General features: G+C 41.0%; 1 protein-coding gene across 1 annotated transcript; it reads right to left on the bottom strand.

The window, feature by feature from the left end:
- Positions 1-1,946: 1,946 nt before the first annotated feature.
- srpx (sushi-repeat containing protein X-linked) lies at positions 1,947-15,026 on the bottom strand. Its single transcript, XM_056426926.1, has 10 exons — positions 14,899-15,026; positions 9,498-9,542; positions 7,965-8,153; positions 6,907-7,083; positions 6,032-6,158; positions 5,780-5,901; positions 5,134-5,313; positions 4,094-4,227; positions 3,097-3,218; positions 1,947-2,573 (listed from the first exon to the last, which is right to left on the bottom strand). Exons 1-10 carry the CDS (start codon positions 14,957-14,959, stop codon positions 2,390-2,392), a joined length of 1,341 nt encoding a protein of 446 aa, XP_056282901.1. The 5' UTR covers positions 14,960-15,026; the 3' UTR covers positions 1,947-2,389.
- Positions 15,027-16,971: the final 1,945 nt, after the last annotated feature.

Here is a 16,971-nt window from a genome sequence, read left to right as displayed (position 1 = left end):
CTGTTTGCCTTTTCTGATTGAGAATAGATACTATATTAAACTATTTGGATGAGTTCTAAAGTGTTGTCTTTGTGTACAGCCAGAACAATTAAAAATCCTTTTTTTCAAGTATTTCTTTTGTCCAGTCATCCATTAATCCATTAGTCAATTCCTCCATTAGTCCATTAATCCATTAGTCAATTCCTCCATTAGTCTATTAGTCCATGAATCCATTTGTCAATTCCTCAATTAGTCTATTAGTCTATTTATCCATTAGTTAATTAATCCATTAGTCCATCATTAATGTATTAGTCCATTAGTCTATTTATCAATTAGTCCAATATTCCATTTATCCATTAGTCCATTCACCCATCAGTCCATTAGTTAATTAATCCATTAATCCATTATTTAATTCATACATTATTCCAGTCATCCATGAGTCCATTAATTTATTAGTAAATTAGTCCATTTATCCATTAGGCCATTAATCAACTAGTTCATTAATCCATTACTCTATTAGTCCATTCAACCATTAGTCGCAATGCTACTATTGTTAACGTATAAGTAATACTGTTACTTATGTTAACGTATAAGTAATACTGTTACTTATGTTAACGTATAAGTAATAATGTTACTAATGTTAACGTATTAGGTAACATCTCCTGGTAACATCTCCTTTGCCTTTTCTTTTTTAGAATATATACTATATCAAACTATTGGATGAGTTCTAAAGTGTTGGATTTGTGTACAGCCAGAACAAATGAAGTATTTTTGGGATCCAGAGTCCTAACAGTATAAATGTAGTAGTTGCTGTGGGAGACTATGTGAGCAAAAATATCCAATAAAAAAGTAAAATGTTTATCAAATTCTTCCAAAAAGAAAGCAACACCATGCCAATGCCTGAATAAGGAAATTGGAAATAAATAACTGTTTGTTATTGATTGTTTTTTTCTGCAGATGTTTTGATGATGGGGGTTTAGACAAGTGCTTTCTGAATGACACTTGTTATCTTCCATGTCAGGCTCAGATGTTCACTCCTGGTTGAAGGTGAAACCAGTTGGTTTCTCTCTCTCATGAGATACTAGGGCTGACATCCAATTAGCTCAGTTCATGGTGCATATTAATTATCTGATTTATTTGATAATAATTTAGGATATGAATATATAAGCATTTTTGCTTCGACCAATATTTTTTCAGTCTTTCTGTTTTGTATATTGTATAGAATAATATTGTATTGCAATGATTGACTGAATAAAATACACAACAACAACATATTATAACAAAACCACCAATTCTCATGAATTAGCATGTTCTAAGCTGTTTCATCTTTAAAAACTGTCCTCTGAAAGAAACACATTATAGTTTTATTAGGGTTATGACAAACTATTTCTTGTCCAGAAGCAGTAACTTTCTGCTAGTTTGTGTGTTTGCTAGTTTACAATTTAGTTTGTGTGTATTCAGACAGAACGACACACGGCATCGTAAACAAAGTCAATGGACAGATGCAATTAGATTTGGACTCGTTTATCCTGAGGCATAATCTGCGTCATTAACCTACAAGACGAGTGGAAAGTCTGAAAAGAAAGAACACAAACAACCAGCGTGTTGATGTTGTTACCTTGGAACATAGCCAGCCTTATGCTAAGCTAGTTGTTGGCTATTGCGTTATATTTACCCCTCAGACGTGAAGATGGTATTGATCTTCTGAATCTAACTTTTGGTATTCCCAAACATGTTAAACGATTTCTTTAAAGACCAACACTGACGCATGATGCCAATGGTTATTTGGACAAGAACACGATTTAAAGGAGGGGTGTGTAGGATTTAGCCGTATCCAGCAGTAAGAATGCAGATTGTAAACTCCTACATTTCCTTTCACCCTTCTTCAATTTCTTTCTTTTCTTTTGTCCTCAGAGGACCACACATGTCTCTTGCACTCACATCGACACACTGAAGATCACGCCCTCAATGATAGACATATTTAATCAGAGCATCAGTGTCCTGTATACTTAACACCCACACATTATTCCAAAGAGTGGACATCATTAAAAGACGTGAGATATAAATATTAGCCAGGCGAAGAGTGAACACGCCAGCTCATGAAGTAAAAATTCTTTTTGTACAATATAGTGAAACATATTTTGCTTTGAAAATATTATGAATAATAAAACAACAGATGCAGTTACAGAGGACACAGGAATCAATATGATTGTAATATACTGTGTGACCCATTCCCTTTGGTGACCTCTTTCAGGCGTCAACAGATCAACACACACACACACACACACCTTCTGGAAACAGGACGGGATGAGTTCAGGGAGGCGTGTGGGACATGAGAGGATACAAAAAAGGAGATCTGTCTGCTGTGACTGAGGAGGAGAAGGATCCAAGATGGCTGACAGTCGGTGTTTTATGATTGGCAGGTCTGGCCAGCTCCCTGCTGGAGCACCATCTCGTCCTTGCGGAGGGGGAAGGTGTCGATGGTGGTGAATAATTCAGCCGCTGTAATCGGGAACGGGTAGCGTTGCTTGTCCGTGCCCTGCTTGTCTAACAGCACCATTTGGAAAGACCGTTGAGGAATCAGAAGCTGTAACCTAGGAAACACACATCAGCTCAGTGAGCAGCAGTGGTGGAAAGTAACATTTACTCAAGTACTTAAGTACATATGCTGTGTACTGGTGTTCAATGATGTACTTTTTACATTCGTCTGACAGCTAAATGCTCAGAGATCTATTTACGGTCCAGTGGAAACCGCGTATCTCCAGATGTGTTCATGTGGAACGTCTGTGATGAACTCATAAAGGTTGAAGAGTTCATTTATGTGTTGAGAACACTGTCCTACTTCTTGAGTTGAGTAAACTATTTTAAAAAGCCTCTTGGATTCGCTGCAAAATGCATCATCACAATACTGAAAACATCTTAGAGCACATGATGCATTGCTGCACATTAAACTACCCATCTGCATATAAATGAGTTTACATTAGCTCAACCTTTCAAATCTATTGGATTAAAATGCAACATACACAATAACGCAGCAGTAATATCAAGCCCAAAACATTTAACGTGTGTCCGTGTGTGTGTGTGTGTGTGTGTGTGTGTGTGTGTGTGTGTGTGTACCTGAGCTGCAGGGACATAAATGGAGTGAGCATCCTGTGTCGAATCCGGCCAATCTGTGCTGGGTAAGTCCCCACCAGCTCCATTACTGTGACGTGCCTCAGGTCCAGTCCACACTGGGCGTGCTGAGAGGAAGATACGGAGAGAAATCGATACATTTTGCATTTTTATAGCTTTGTTATTGATTTCTATGCAGGCAAAAGAAGGATATTAACACAGAGGATCTATAACTTCATTGTACATAATAATGTATGTGGAGAGTTTATACCTAGAATGCCGTTTTCCCTTGTATCTGCTGAAGAGTTTCAACAGCAATTCAACATTTGGAAAGGAATAATATTTGTATATGGACAGATTCTAGATTGTATAATAAGATAAAAGGAGTACACACAATGTTAAGAACTTCTAAAAAGGTCATTTAACTCACAAAGATGACAAGGAAAGGTTCTTGTTTTGTCCAAACGCCAAATAAATACTATACCAAGGGTACAAAACAGCAAATGTCACTTTTTGATTGAATTATCAATGAATAAACTAATTATTCTGCTCTGAATAGCACAAACAACCCACAACATGACAGATTCCAGGGCTGATCGCTCCGGTTGGTCGTGACCATTTAACAAAGTCTTGTCTTTCAGCTGATAACGTGTCACTTTGAAAGGTCAGGTGTCTAAAGACAGATCTAAAGGTTTCTGGCGAGGCGTGGAAACATCCAGCCCCAGAATAAACCTTATCAAAGCCGGTGCCAGTATCATTTAATCAGTGCCTCGACCCCCCCCCCCCACACACACACACACACACACACACCACCCTCCCTTCCTATCCATTCGTCTCTCTGCTTTGTCCCACTTACGCAGCAAAGCGAAAGAGCAAATCAAACACACGATCACACTGCAGTCCTCTTCGTGAGCGGCAAAAGACACACAAACACATCACGACAGCTTTGACTGCCTCACTCGGTTACCTGCAGCCCGAGTTGTCCCTGCGAGTCGCTCCTCACCTGTAGGTTCGTCATCTGGAAGCGGTAATTGTGATTGGCAGCAGTCGGAGCCGAGATAATGAGGAGCCGTCGTTTCTCATAGAACTGGTCCAGCAGCGCGGCAGCTGTACGCACTCCCACGTTAATGTTCATGGCTGTGATGACATTGAATGCACCATTAAGTGATAGGACAAGATGTGACGCACGGCACAAGAATACGAGATGTAATTCAACACAGCGAGATGTTACGTAATCGGAGGCTTTCGGTCTGCTGAGCAGATGTTCTCAACCAAAGTAAACTTGCAACACAGTCCCTCCCCTCTGCTACTTTTTCCCCACAGAAACAGAAATTCAAGAGATAGACGTTCAGAATTAATAATTTTAATAGAGCGATGGTGCAGGTGGACCCTTTTCTCCTCTCACGTGGAACCAGGTAACACGGGACTGTTGTGTTGGCGGACACCAGACAGCACAAATAAAAAATAACTCGCATTTTTTTGATTATCTTTGTTGTGTGAGTGAATACTCGTCCTAAAAAAATAAAATAATATGTCTGTGTTGCCAGATTGGACAATGTCCTGTTAGTGATGTAAAAGTAAATACAAATGGAAAATTATCACAGATATGTTTTAATCTCAAACAGAACCCTAAAAATAAATTTGGATAAATATTGTATTGTGTCTTTCCAAATTAATCCCAATGCTGCAGTACTGGGAGTAATCCCATAAGACTGTAAGGCATTAATACATATTATTACATTTTAATTTGCTCAAAGCAAGGATGCAGCTTGCTCAAGGGAATGAGGTAAGCAGCTTGAAATAAAATGTATGAATGCATGGAAGTTAGACGACGAACTAGAAACAACAACGTACGAAATGTCTTAAGTCCATTAAACAACGTGAACCAGAAAGAAATAAAGTTAACGTTGAATCATATTGCAACTCTGCCATTACAAATCATTATTTTTCAAGAGGAATACAAAATAAGTAAATAAAAGATATATGATTGTTGCACTTAGATTTCGGTGTGTGTGTGTGTGTGTGTGTGTGTGTGTGTGTTACCTGCACAGGTGGTGTCTAAGCCAGACCAGGTGAGTCCGTACTGACACACTCGGGCAGCGCTGCCCCGCAGCTCGTAGCCACCGGTGCATATGAACTCACAAGTGGCGCCGTAGTTGTCTCCGTCACTGTCACACTTCATGTAACCGTTGTCCGGGGCAAACAGGGGGCTGCAGCGCCGCACTGCACACAAAGAGAGAGAGAGACGCACAATGACAGGCAGCGAGGAGGCGTTGAAGTAAATCAAAAAAGATTTCTGTGTGTCTACATATTCCCACGAAATTGGATTTTGCTTCAGAGGATTAAATTGGTTTTCAGCCAGGCTGCAGCAGATATCAGTTTGGCTCAATAGAAGTGACAAAAAGCAATTGGTTCTAATTATCAGGAAATTATTGGAATTTCAATGAGAGAAAATCTCCTTTTATTCTCCATACTATTGCCTGAACTCAATTATTATTATTTTTTTCAAAGACTTGAACTGCTGTGCACTGAGAAGAAGACATGCAGCTAACACTAGAAATACATTTGATACAAGTAGAAGCATTACAGCCTCCATCTTTCCTTATTTCCTGGAAATAACCCTTATAAAATACAGTGTTGCCGAAAATCCTCCTCCACAAAATGATCAAAAAAGCTTTTTATCGCTCACCTCGCACTCTGAGACTGAAGCGACATGATCCTTTGTTCCCCGCACGATCCAACACAGTGTAGGACATCTTATGGAGCCCCTCTGGGAAGTCTGATTTTGAAGATTTCCCTTTCAGGATAACACTGTCAAAAGAGAAACTCTGTTTTAATATCTCACTGTGATCTCCCTATTCAGAGATTGATAATAACCCAAAACAGAGTGGGTCCATTAAAGCAAAAAAAAGCTTAAAAGGGTGGAGGAGATGAGACTGACTCTGTGAGAATGCCATCCGCAGTGTCCACACCCTCTGATGTGTCCCAGGTCACCCTCGCTGTTAGTTTTCCTGGTTCTGCCCACTTATCCTTCAGATTAGGACACTTGATTTTTGGAGGATCTATATCTACACAGAGAGAGAGAGAGAGAGAACAAAATAACACACTTAAGAACAAGCATGAATGTGGAACAGGAAGTGTAAACTCCATATGCCAGAGCAGGACAAGACTTTAACAAATGGTAAATATTAACAAGAAAATTACCACTAAAATCAAAATAGCAGCTCCCAACACGATGCATTCCTGTAGCGCCATGTTCCAAAAAAACACCTGCACTATTCATTCTCCGCGAGCACTGAATGTCTCATGATCGGGGACGCTGTGAAACCGCTTTCTTCTAACAGTTTTGAAGTATTAGGAGGTTTCAAAGAGACAAAGCAAGTAAATCATGTCTCTTAAGAGACTTGATTGCACTTCACTGAGAGCATTGGTCACGTTGTGATGGCTGTGGTGCAGTGATTGTCTGCCGTCACCGAGGTCACAACACCATTCAGCCAGTTCTATAATCAGAGTGCAGAGCATAAAGCTCGGCCTTGCTTGAAAAGCTGAGTCATTTTCAGGCTCAGCCTGCCTCTGTAAAAGCTTTTTCTGGTGATGAGAGACAAGCCGTATCTCTAAGCTTGTTTTTCCACCCCAAACATCAATCATACAACCGTATATTATGAGGAGTGCACTGTCGACTGCAGCTCACGGTATATGCCGTATGCAAATAATGACCTGTTACATGAGTTTTTCCGCCTCTATGGAAAATGAAATAATGCAGAAAATCCCGACACACACACACACACACACACACACACACACACACAGTCTTACCAACACAAGTGGGGACTCCGGCGCTCCAAGCCTTGGTGTAATGGCACGTCGCCGTCTTCTGTCCCTTCAGACTGAATCCGGGCGAGCAGAAGAACTCACAGCGAGAGTTGAAGTAGGAGCCGTCCGAACACTTGTAGCCGCCGTTAGCCGGCATGTCCAGCTTGGGGCAGCGGATCTCTGTCAGAGTTAAAGGGCTTTGAGTTAAGGATGACTCGCTGGATGCAATGTGTTCTTGGTAAATGGAATTTATCCAAGGTGATGCAACAGATGTACTGAAGGGGTCAGGAGGCTTTATACAAAGTGATTGTCAGACCTTTGCATCCCCAATGTGGCCACTCATATAGCAGCTATAAACAATTTGCTTTCTGGCTTTGTACACACTATTTTCTGTCATGTATCGCCCCACCTTACAGGAAGTGCATTTACCACGGGGGGATTTAGTCTGCTATGGTGTAAATACTGTTTTCAAAGAGACTTCCACACCCTGCAGAGAATAGAGGTCGACGAGAGTAATCCACGTAGTCGTTTACAAATTTGTTGTTATAACATTAATCAATAAAAAAAAAATCCTTAACATCGGGAAGATTTAATTTAGGATAGAAGAAAAACACATTCCCACCTTAGATGTAGACAGTCACATGTGGTTCAAGGCTGAAGACAATGAGAGCAAGTGGACTGATATTTTCATGGACAAGAATGAACTTGTTAAAAAAATAATGAATTACTATCAGGAATCCCAAAACCTAGTATGGTACGTCAGGTACGTGCATATTATATATATATATATATAGATATAGAACTATATATATACTGTGTATATATATATATATTATATATATATATATATATATATATATATATATATATATATATATATATATATATATATATATATATATATATATATATATATATATATATATAGATATATATATATATATTATATATATATATATATATATATAGTATATATAGAGATATATAGTTATATATTATATATATAATATATATCAATATATAAATTGATATATATGCATGTGTAGATGTCTGTTTTTTACCTCGGCAGGCGTAGTTAGAGGACCAGTGCTTGCTGGCCATGCACACCACCTCAGAGCTCGGGGACTCGTATCCCTGCTTGCAGCGGATCTTGCAGCGAGTCCCCATCACGTTCCTGTAGTGCTCTCCTCTGGGTGTACGGCAGCTCACGTCCCCATGCTTCACCTTAATGGGCGCACACCACGGGATCCCTAATAACGGAGGGAAGACAATGCAGTGACCTTTCCTTCACAGCCTCAAGGCGATTAGATGTTATTTTTATGGTGAGACATTGGAGTGAGAGATTATGAACACATTACCTGAAGACTATAATAGCCACGAAAGACTGAACATGTGAAAACTCTCCCATTGTTTGAGTGATACGGAGGATTTCTTTTTACCTTATCTGCAACTTTCCATAATCCAAGAGTATCTCGTGAGGCAGAGGAGATAGACTCGCTTGAGATAAAGACATGTGCTACTGTGAAGAAACCACTTAGGTTTAAAAGATAGTGTGCGAAACCTCCACATCGGTAGAGTTTTATATACTTTTCACACTACTGATGTCAGCTGTTTGTTGTGCTATCCCTGGAGTTGGTCTGTCAAAATTAGATTAGTTTTACTCCTAATTGGAATAGTTCAATTGGGAAGTCGATACCATCGTGGTGTCTGTCTGGTAATTATGAAGACAAGTCCTTTGATACTTATGAGAACAATCGCATTTGCCTTCAGCACCTCTGTTGTATGACAAGTACGAGGGGCTTATTTTAATGAGGGGAAATCTAAATCTGCAATTGATTTCCTTCTGAGTAAAGACGAGCCCTCGCATCAACACACATGTATTGCACACACTTGGAGAGAAAACACACCAGTTTGGGCTCATTTCCAGTTGGAATAGAAATGAGTATTCATGACACAGAGCCTCTCTGGCTGCCTCTCCCTCTCTCTCTCTCTCTCTGTGTGTGTGTGTTGGCAAAGTTTCCACAACCCTTGAGTAAGAGAAAATAATACTACATTTGAGCTTTTACACAGTTTGGTTTGGCCTCGGCGATAATGTTCCGTGTCTCGCTGACCCCGAATCTAAAGCTGGAAGCGACTTTCACGCAACTGAGTCAGTTCCCAAAAAAGGCCGGACTAAATACAGTTAATGTATGTCTCTTTAAAAACACAGTGAAAATAATATTATTAGTAATTCAATCAAATGTGATTTGGTGCGACTGCCTACGCACTGTTAGCTCGGAGGGGGGCGTAGTTACAAGCGGACGTAGCAGCTGGCAGAGCGGTCTCATAAGTCAGAGGTGTGTGTTTGGACCTCAGGCGGCAAAAAACTTTGTTCATAGTTTTGCTTTGACTTATTTATTCGTCCTTTGCCCTCCTGTCTCCGATCATTCAGCGCTGGTGAGGATGCAGACTAACGGTCCTCCAGCTTCATCGGGTGCTGTATTCACAAATCTGAAGGATTTCATCTCTCTCTAGTATCTAGATAATAGATAATGACGCTCGTTGCCCTTTCACCGTGACGTTATTCTCATGGATGTGTATGTAGTCACTTTTACCTGAATACCAGTCCTCATCGCCTCCATTTGCATACTGGCCTGACCCTGGGGATGGAAGAAAAGAAGAAGAAGAAGAAGCAACTAATACATCGACAAGAGCTGCATCCAAGATGTGAAGCAATGTTTGAAAGCGTTGTCCTGGGCTGACCTCTTTGCCAGTTTTTTTATTTTGTTACATTTTTTTCGTTGTAAACAGCACAAGAAAAGGCTTACAAATATTGCTTAACTTTTCATCTGAACCAGACTCTAGGGGGGATCTTTTGGACAAACCACATGCACAAGGAATGATCCACAAGAGATCCTCTCTTTTTCTAGCTGGTTTGGGAAATGAATCTGTTGAACACACGTATTCATTCTTCTTAATCCGGTAGTGTTTTTTTTCTTCTTTCTCTTCTTTTACTGTGTTTGTTAAAAATGGAAGGAGTGAAACTATTTTGAAACTTTTTGTTCCAAAACAAGCTCCCACACATCACACTTACCATTTTAAGTAGAGTGGCTCACTGATATAGGCCTAAAAGGGCAAATGTGAGGAGGAATTGTGATGAGCAAGCAGAATTATTTGAGGAAAAGGGAAGCAGTAAAAACAGAGAGGAAAGAGGAAATGGGTGATGAAGGGGTTAAAGTAGGGGGAAGGGTGTTCAGCCCCCGGATGTTATGAACCCCAGTGTGAATGTGTCCTCTGTTCAGGATCTTCAAGAGAGGAGTGTTCGAGCCTCCTTCAGCTTCGTATGCCAGCCGCATGTTGGTCATTGAACCCGATGCGAAGAGCACGTCTCACTTCCTGTTCCCTCCATTCCACATCATGGCTTTTCTCTCACTTTAATAAAAGCTTTCAGGAACCCAAATCCCACAAGTCATATAAAACGTACACACACACACACACACTTACACAGGTTTTTAGTTTTTTTCAGTCAGATCGCACAGCATAGATTTTACAAAGAAAACCCCACTTACTAAATCAGATTTAGCTGTCTAGTGGGAACACTTCTATTTATGCTTCTTAATGGAGGGAGGAAGGGAAGAAGAGAAAGATAAAAGTATGGGAAACTAATTACAGGTGTGTGTGTGTGTGTGTCTTCCCAACTGAACATTAGTTTGGGCGCCAGAAAAGTGATGCAGACATCTTGCAGCCATTCCGTGCAAACAAGACACAAGAAGTTGCATCACAGCAAATAGGAGCCACTTGTTTGTGATTGGCTGTGAGATCACAAAACGATGATTTACTTACTCTCTTTTTTCCAGACATAAATCACCTTATGAAACTAAGTGATAGACCTTATGATTTTCATGAAACTGTTGATGATAGTCTTGTTGTTTTCTTCCTGCGATAACTATTTCATGTATTTAGAGTCGGAGTCCACCATTTCTGCTCTGGATTTAAGTTGCCTTCACATCCATGAGGGATTCACAGGAAACGATGCTCACATGCTGTCCTTATTTTAACCTCATTGATATCATCCTCACTGTTTGAATGCTTGTGCCACCCGTCAGCTACAGTATACTTTTATTTGAAGACAACAAGCATAATCACATAACTGTCACAGTCATGTATATTTTGTAACCGCCTGTAATAACCATGTGACTTACCTAGAATGTATAACCTCATCAATTCATATCCACAACAAACACTAAACAAGTAAAATAACACAAATCTATAACGACTAAGACAAAGATAGAGCAACCCAAATGACAAACATTTACGGAGTGAGAGAACAATTAGACATTTTTATCCAGAATATTATTCATATTATTTCCATACGGAACTGGTAGTCCGTCCTGTTATGTCATTTCAGTTCAGTTCAGCCAAATCCAACTCAGATGCAGAAAACTAATTTTAAAAAGCCGGAGCATTTGCTGTATAATCCATAATGAATACATCTTAAGAGTATTGATTAAATATCACTCTTACAGGCAAAGAAAAAGCCCTAAACTCCATTATAAATATCTCTAAAGTGATTGGGCCCCACTAGCCTCCAGTGTATATCAAATAGAACAAAAATATTACAGAGAACAGTTATCGTTGGTTTCCCAAAAATAATTGTCTGTAGAAATATTCAGTTGTTTCATCTACTGAACAAGAAATATGTCAACAATAACACAACAACACGCAAGACAGACCGCAGCCCTCGTATATGTGTGAATTGTGTATTGTTAACCATCTTGAACTGTTTCTTATGGACTTCTTCCTTCTCCAAAGTAACCAAGACAACAAGAGACTTCAGAGGACACTCAGAGCAACATCTCCCCGTATGAAGCAGGCGAAACAAAACACAAGCTTTTTGTTTCCTGGATATACGAGCCGGACGCTGCGCTGCATCCCTGCCTTGGAATTGAATTTCCTGAGCCTGGTTAGTCTTTGATGAAAGCGCTCCAGATTCAATCAAGTCCGGGAAAATAAACTGTGATCTGATGATGAGAGGGGGGGGGGGGGGGGGGTCAGCAGCTAGGCATCACATTCCTGTTCATCTACTTTAGGGGTGTCAAACTCATTTTCACCGTGGGCCAAATCAGCATCATGGCTGCCTTCTTAAAGGGCCGGAAACACTTTATAAACTCCCCGAACATATTGTTAAATAACTCTCTTTGCATTTGATTATTATTTATTTGGAGTGTAGAAATATTGTACATAAGGAAATGTCTCTAATATTATAACATAAATCCATTTAATCTTAAACCTTCAAAATAAAAGCACAGGATATTTTTCTTCAATTTCTTTAAGAAAGGGTGAGCGTGTGTCTTTAACGCCACCAGGGGCCACATAAAACGATGTGTTTGACACCTGTAATCTACTTCAAATTAAGTCTAGAGCGAGAAAGACATAGAAATGTTGGTTGTGCAGGAAACGTAGAAGCTCATCGTACTGACTTTAAATTACAGAGCCCGATTGCCCAATTAGCAGTTTTCTGCAGCTCTGTAATACAAACCGTCGTTATGTGGAAGCTCGTTCCCGGTAAGTGTCGAAGTAGCTACAGGCTAACAGAGCTGGAGAGAGCAGGGGAACAGAATGGGGATTCTTTATCGCTCAATTTGACGGGCTACGATTACATATCCATTACATATCCATTACATATCCATTACATAATTGCTTTCTGTCCCATTCCAGCTGAAACCAGCAGCTCAGCTGCTGGTTTCTTGCACACGTCAACAGTTTCTAACCCTGAGGAACAAATGGCCGCTGCTGTTTTTATATCTATTAATGCTTTACAATGAGCTATACGACAGTTGCTAAGTGGTCACCGTAATGGCCCACCGATCTCCACTGTGTTATAATCATAACTGATGTTTCATTTCAACACTATTTATTTCTAAATGTTGTTTGCATACTTGTTATGCATGAGCATAAGGCTCCACCGCTATGCTTGCGTAGGATGAAGCGCTATAATAAGGGTTGGCAGTGGGGTTAATTGGGAATTAGTTATTTAGAAAGTGTTCAGTATTCAGATTCACAATTAAAAACTCATTATAGCACGCAGCTCAATTAATATGGCACGTATCTGTCTGCTCCTGGTGCTGCTCACATCAATATATTTGCATTAACAATGGACCAAAGGACTGTGTACAACAGGGTTCGCTGACTCTGGAGTTCCCAGAGTTAACATAGGGCCGACACATTGTCCAGACAAGAGTGATGTCGCTCGTGATGGATGCGTATATGTCACAGTTTCAGCTCCACACCCTCCTCACTCCCACCTCGTCAGTCTGACTTCCTTCACCTGTTCACACACCTGTCTTTGATCACTAATCAAATCCCTATATAGTCTCCTGCCTCACACACACACACAGACCTTGCCAGATTGTTCTTCCTCTTCTATGCCAGACTCTCCAGCACTTGTTTCGAGACGGATTTCCTGTCGCCGACCCTGCCTGTCCCTGGTTAACCCGCTAGTCCAACTCCCCGAGAACCTACCAGCCCTTCGTCCTGTTGCTACTCTGCCTGCCGTTTCCAGAGTGTGGAATATAAGTTCGAAGGATCCCTGGAGTCGAGGGTGCATTTGGGTCTACACACGAGTCGTTACACGTATACGTAAGTCACGGTCTTTCTTTCTGGTAAAGTCACACTTATCAAAGTGACTGTTCTCCAGTGATGGCGCTTTCTGGCATTTCCCTAGATTACTCCCGTGAGTGTGGAGGACGTATCTTCACCCAGACTGACATCAGCACAAGAATCGTCATGGAAAATGTGGTCAGGCTTTTATGACTATTTTCTTAAGAGGTTTTTAACCGTAATGTAGAACGCAGCTTAAAGATTTCCACTGTTTAATACGAGAGCCCAAAAGGTGCAAAAGGAGTCCTTCAGGCGCACTGTTTTGATTCATGCACACACACACACACACACTCTCTCCCTTAGCTGGTTTATTGAGCACCAGAACAAATGTAAACACACCGCTGTAAAATAAACTCCTCTTAAACACAGACACACGTACAGACTGGAGTCTCTAGTGTCGGCTCGACAGGCAGTTTTTAGTCTGTCAGCTTGTGTTCATGTTTCAGCCTGTATGATCATAAAGCAGCCACTCTCAAACCATTTACAGGCACGTTGCCACTGTGACTACACACACACACACAATAGTCCATTGAGACTTGAGCTTTGAAGTCGTGTCAGCCCCTCACTGCAGGATACGGGCCGGCTTCTTCTCTCCCTCCATCTCGCTGCCTATACGTGTTCTTATGTTGGATGCTTTCCCTCAGTGTGAGGCTGCAACAGTCATATTTCTCAACGACCAATAATCAATCATCTTTTCAATAAAAAGTGAGATAATGTCCTGCAGTCTTCAGTAATGTCATCGTATGTCTTGATTCAGCCACCCAACAGTTCAAACCCCAAATATGTGGAATGATGGAAGCAACAGCGACATCAGGAAATGTGGATATATGTGGGGATTTTTGCGAGAGGAAAAAAAAAACGACTCGGTCGATTAACCGATAACCAAAATAACAGCTGATAAATTGTATGATTAACTGTTGGTATAAGACACTAATACTATGTTTTAAACCACAAAAAGTTGGTGAATGGCTCGTTCTTTGTGAATCATAAATAAAAAGGAGGGCACACGTGTAACCCACACTGCATCTCCACTACAGGCAGAGGGCTTTCATTCGGACCACAGCAGCAGCTCTGTGCCCCAGACGCGCACTGCGCTCCCCCCGCCGACCACCCCCCTCCGCGTAAACACCACCGCATTTCACCAAAAAAACGGGAAAGCCTCAAATAGATGCAACAATAAAAAAGAGGGGGTGGGAGGGGGAATATTCACCCAATACAAAGAGTTTGATTTAAGTTCAACCTCAAGAAATCAGTCTCTCGCTAGACAATATAAAATGGGTGGATTATCTCCTCATAATGTAGGCTACAGGGGGAGAGAGGAGGGGGAGAGGGAGAGGGGGGTAACGGGGGTCTTACCTTCGTACGCCGAGCACAAGCAGAGCGGGACGAACAGGAGCACCAGCGGCCACATGTCCATGTCGAGACGCGGGACTCTTCAACATGAGCTCGCAGGAAAACCTCCAGCGCATTCCTGCTGTCCGAGAGGCCCGCCTCCCGCTCCAGATCCACACAGCCGGTCACCGGCATCAGGCGCGTCAGCCCCTGTAGGTAAACTGTGACATATGGACACGATGATCTATGGAGGTCCTCCCAGTTCTCCTCGGACAGCTCCTCGTGTATGTGCTTCAGTGGGCACGTTACACGTTTGAGGTAGGCTACTCATACCCAGTGGTGGAAGTATTTAAATACTTTTACTCAAGTAGAAATATAGTGAAGTCCTGAAATAGAGATGCTACTATATATGTTATATACCACTGGGTAGATTAGTAGGCCCACTGCATCATAAATAATAAGCATATCAAATGTATTTTTTTTTAAATGTAAAAAGTAACTTGTTACTATAAGTGTCAGATAAATGAAGTGGATTAAAATATATCCTTAACCAAAAGTAGAGTAGAAGTATAACAAAGAAGCAGAGTAAGAACATCGTGGTTCACAGCCTGAGGGCCGGGCCCCATACAGGAGTTGCAATTTATATCATAGGTCTTTCAATTATTATTTGGATAGGAGAGAATAACTCATGATATTATTTGTTAAAAAATGGCCTATTTTCTAAGGCGCTTCTGTTGATCAGGAGAACATTCAATAAATGTATTAATCTCGCCAGGATGTGATTTTTATATAAAATAAATGTTTTATAAACATTTTAAGATACGTTATATATTGTAGCCTTAATAAACACATGTAAATATACATGACATGGTCCTTCCTGCACCAGGTCATCACTTTTAGATACACACTCTCTCACACACACTGTCATGATCCAGAGTTGTTGTGTCTTGTTTCCTGTCTTATTTTGAAGTCTGTTGTCTCTCGTGTCTTCTGTTTCTCTGCATTTCCTGTCCCTGTGCCCATCGGCCCTGGTCCTGATTGTTTCCTCCTGTGTGATTGCTAGCCGCGCCCTCATTGTGTCCACTTGTGTCTCGTTCCCTGGTGATCGTACCGTTTAGTTCATGTCTGTGTTTGGCTTGTTTTCTGTAAAGGATTAAATCTTCTGTGGAAACGTTGTTGGCGTTTGGGTTCAATCTCTCTCTGGCTATGACACACACACACACACACACAGAACCACTGAAACGTTCCACAGTAACTTTCTGGAATTGATTCTCGACATTTCCATCTCCACTTGATTATCATCCTACAGTTCAACACACACGCAGCAGGAGTACGCGGTGAACGATAATCAGAGTTTAATTGTGCGCGCTCTCCGGTTGCTGGTCGGTGTCTAAGCGTCTCGCCTGGAAACGGGAAGGAGAAGACGTGACCTTGAGATCTCCTGTGCTGTCATGAGACGTCTGAAAGGCTTATATGCGAGGTCAGGGGAACAAAGAGTTCTCTGACTTTTGTAACCCACTGATTGTCTCAGGAAGGCAAATCTTTTAATTTGCCAACCCAGAACCCGAGTCCTGATAAATATCCGGGTCAAGAGTGGCCACTTCTTGTTTTGATTGGGTGCAGACAACGAAGAGTGCAGCGCAATTTCACCTTGCATTAATTTTAAGTGAATTTTGTGTTGTGGACTGTGCTGAGCATATTTTGTGTAAATGCGAGACCCCCATTTTGTTTTATTGCATGGGGTTTTTCTTTCCCTTTGTATTTCCCTGACTGTCAGCGCTTTTGGTTACTGCTGTTAGATGTTTTTGTGTGTTGACTTCACTGTTTTCATGTGACCTTTTGTATAAGTCAGGTTTTTGAGCTGATGCCAATTTGTATCAGATGAAGATGGCGAAGCTACCCACAAGTCAACATGATGACTTTGACAGTTTCTTTTTCATTATAAATATGTGTACTTGATTTATTGACACTTCAGTAAAAACCCTTAAAGCTGAACTATTTGTGTTTTTCCCACAAGCACTGGGCTCCATAACTGAACCTGGTGACAAAATCCATAGACTTTGGTTAAAATTCTTAAAATTGAGCCACAGGTTACAC

This window comes from Pseudoliparis swirei, chromosome 2 (genome assembly GCF_029220125.1).
Source record: "Pseudoliparis swirei isolate HS2019 ecotype Mariana Trench chromosome 2, NWPU_hadal_v1, whole genome shotgun sequence".
Taxonomy (NCBI): domain Eukaryota; kingdom Metazoa; phylum Chordata; class Actinopteri; order Perciformes; family Liparidae; genus Pseudoliparis; species Pseudoliparis swirei.
Note: the sequence above shows the minus strand (reverse complement) of the source record. Positions and strands in the feature narration are given on the sequence as shown.

What these genes read in the sequence shown, in the direction of transcription:
- srpx (XM_056426926.1), bottom strand. Translation starts at nt 14,959, where the DNA reads ATGGACATGTGGCCGCTGGTGCTCCTGTTCGTCCCGCTCTGCTTGTGC. An exon ending in CTCTAACTACGCCTGCCGAG is followed by an intron (nt 7,084 to 7,964) that starts GTAAAAAACAGA and finishes TAACTCTGACAG; the next exon opens with AGATCCGCTGCCCCAAGCTG. An exon ending in CTTCAGTCTCAGAGTGCGAG is followed by an intron (nt 5,314 to 5,779) that starts GTGAGCGATAAA and finishes CTTTGTGTGCAG; the next exon opens with TGCGGCGCTGCAGCCCCCTG.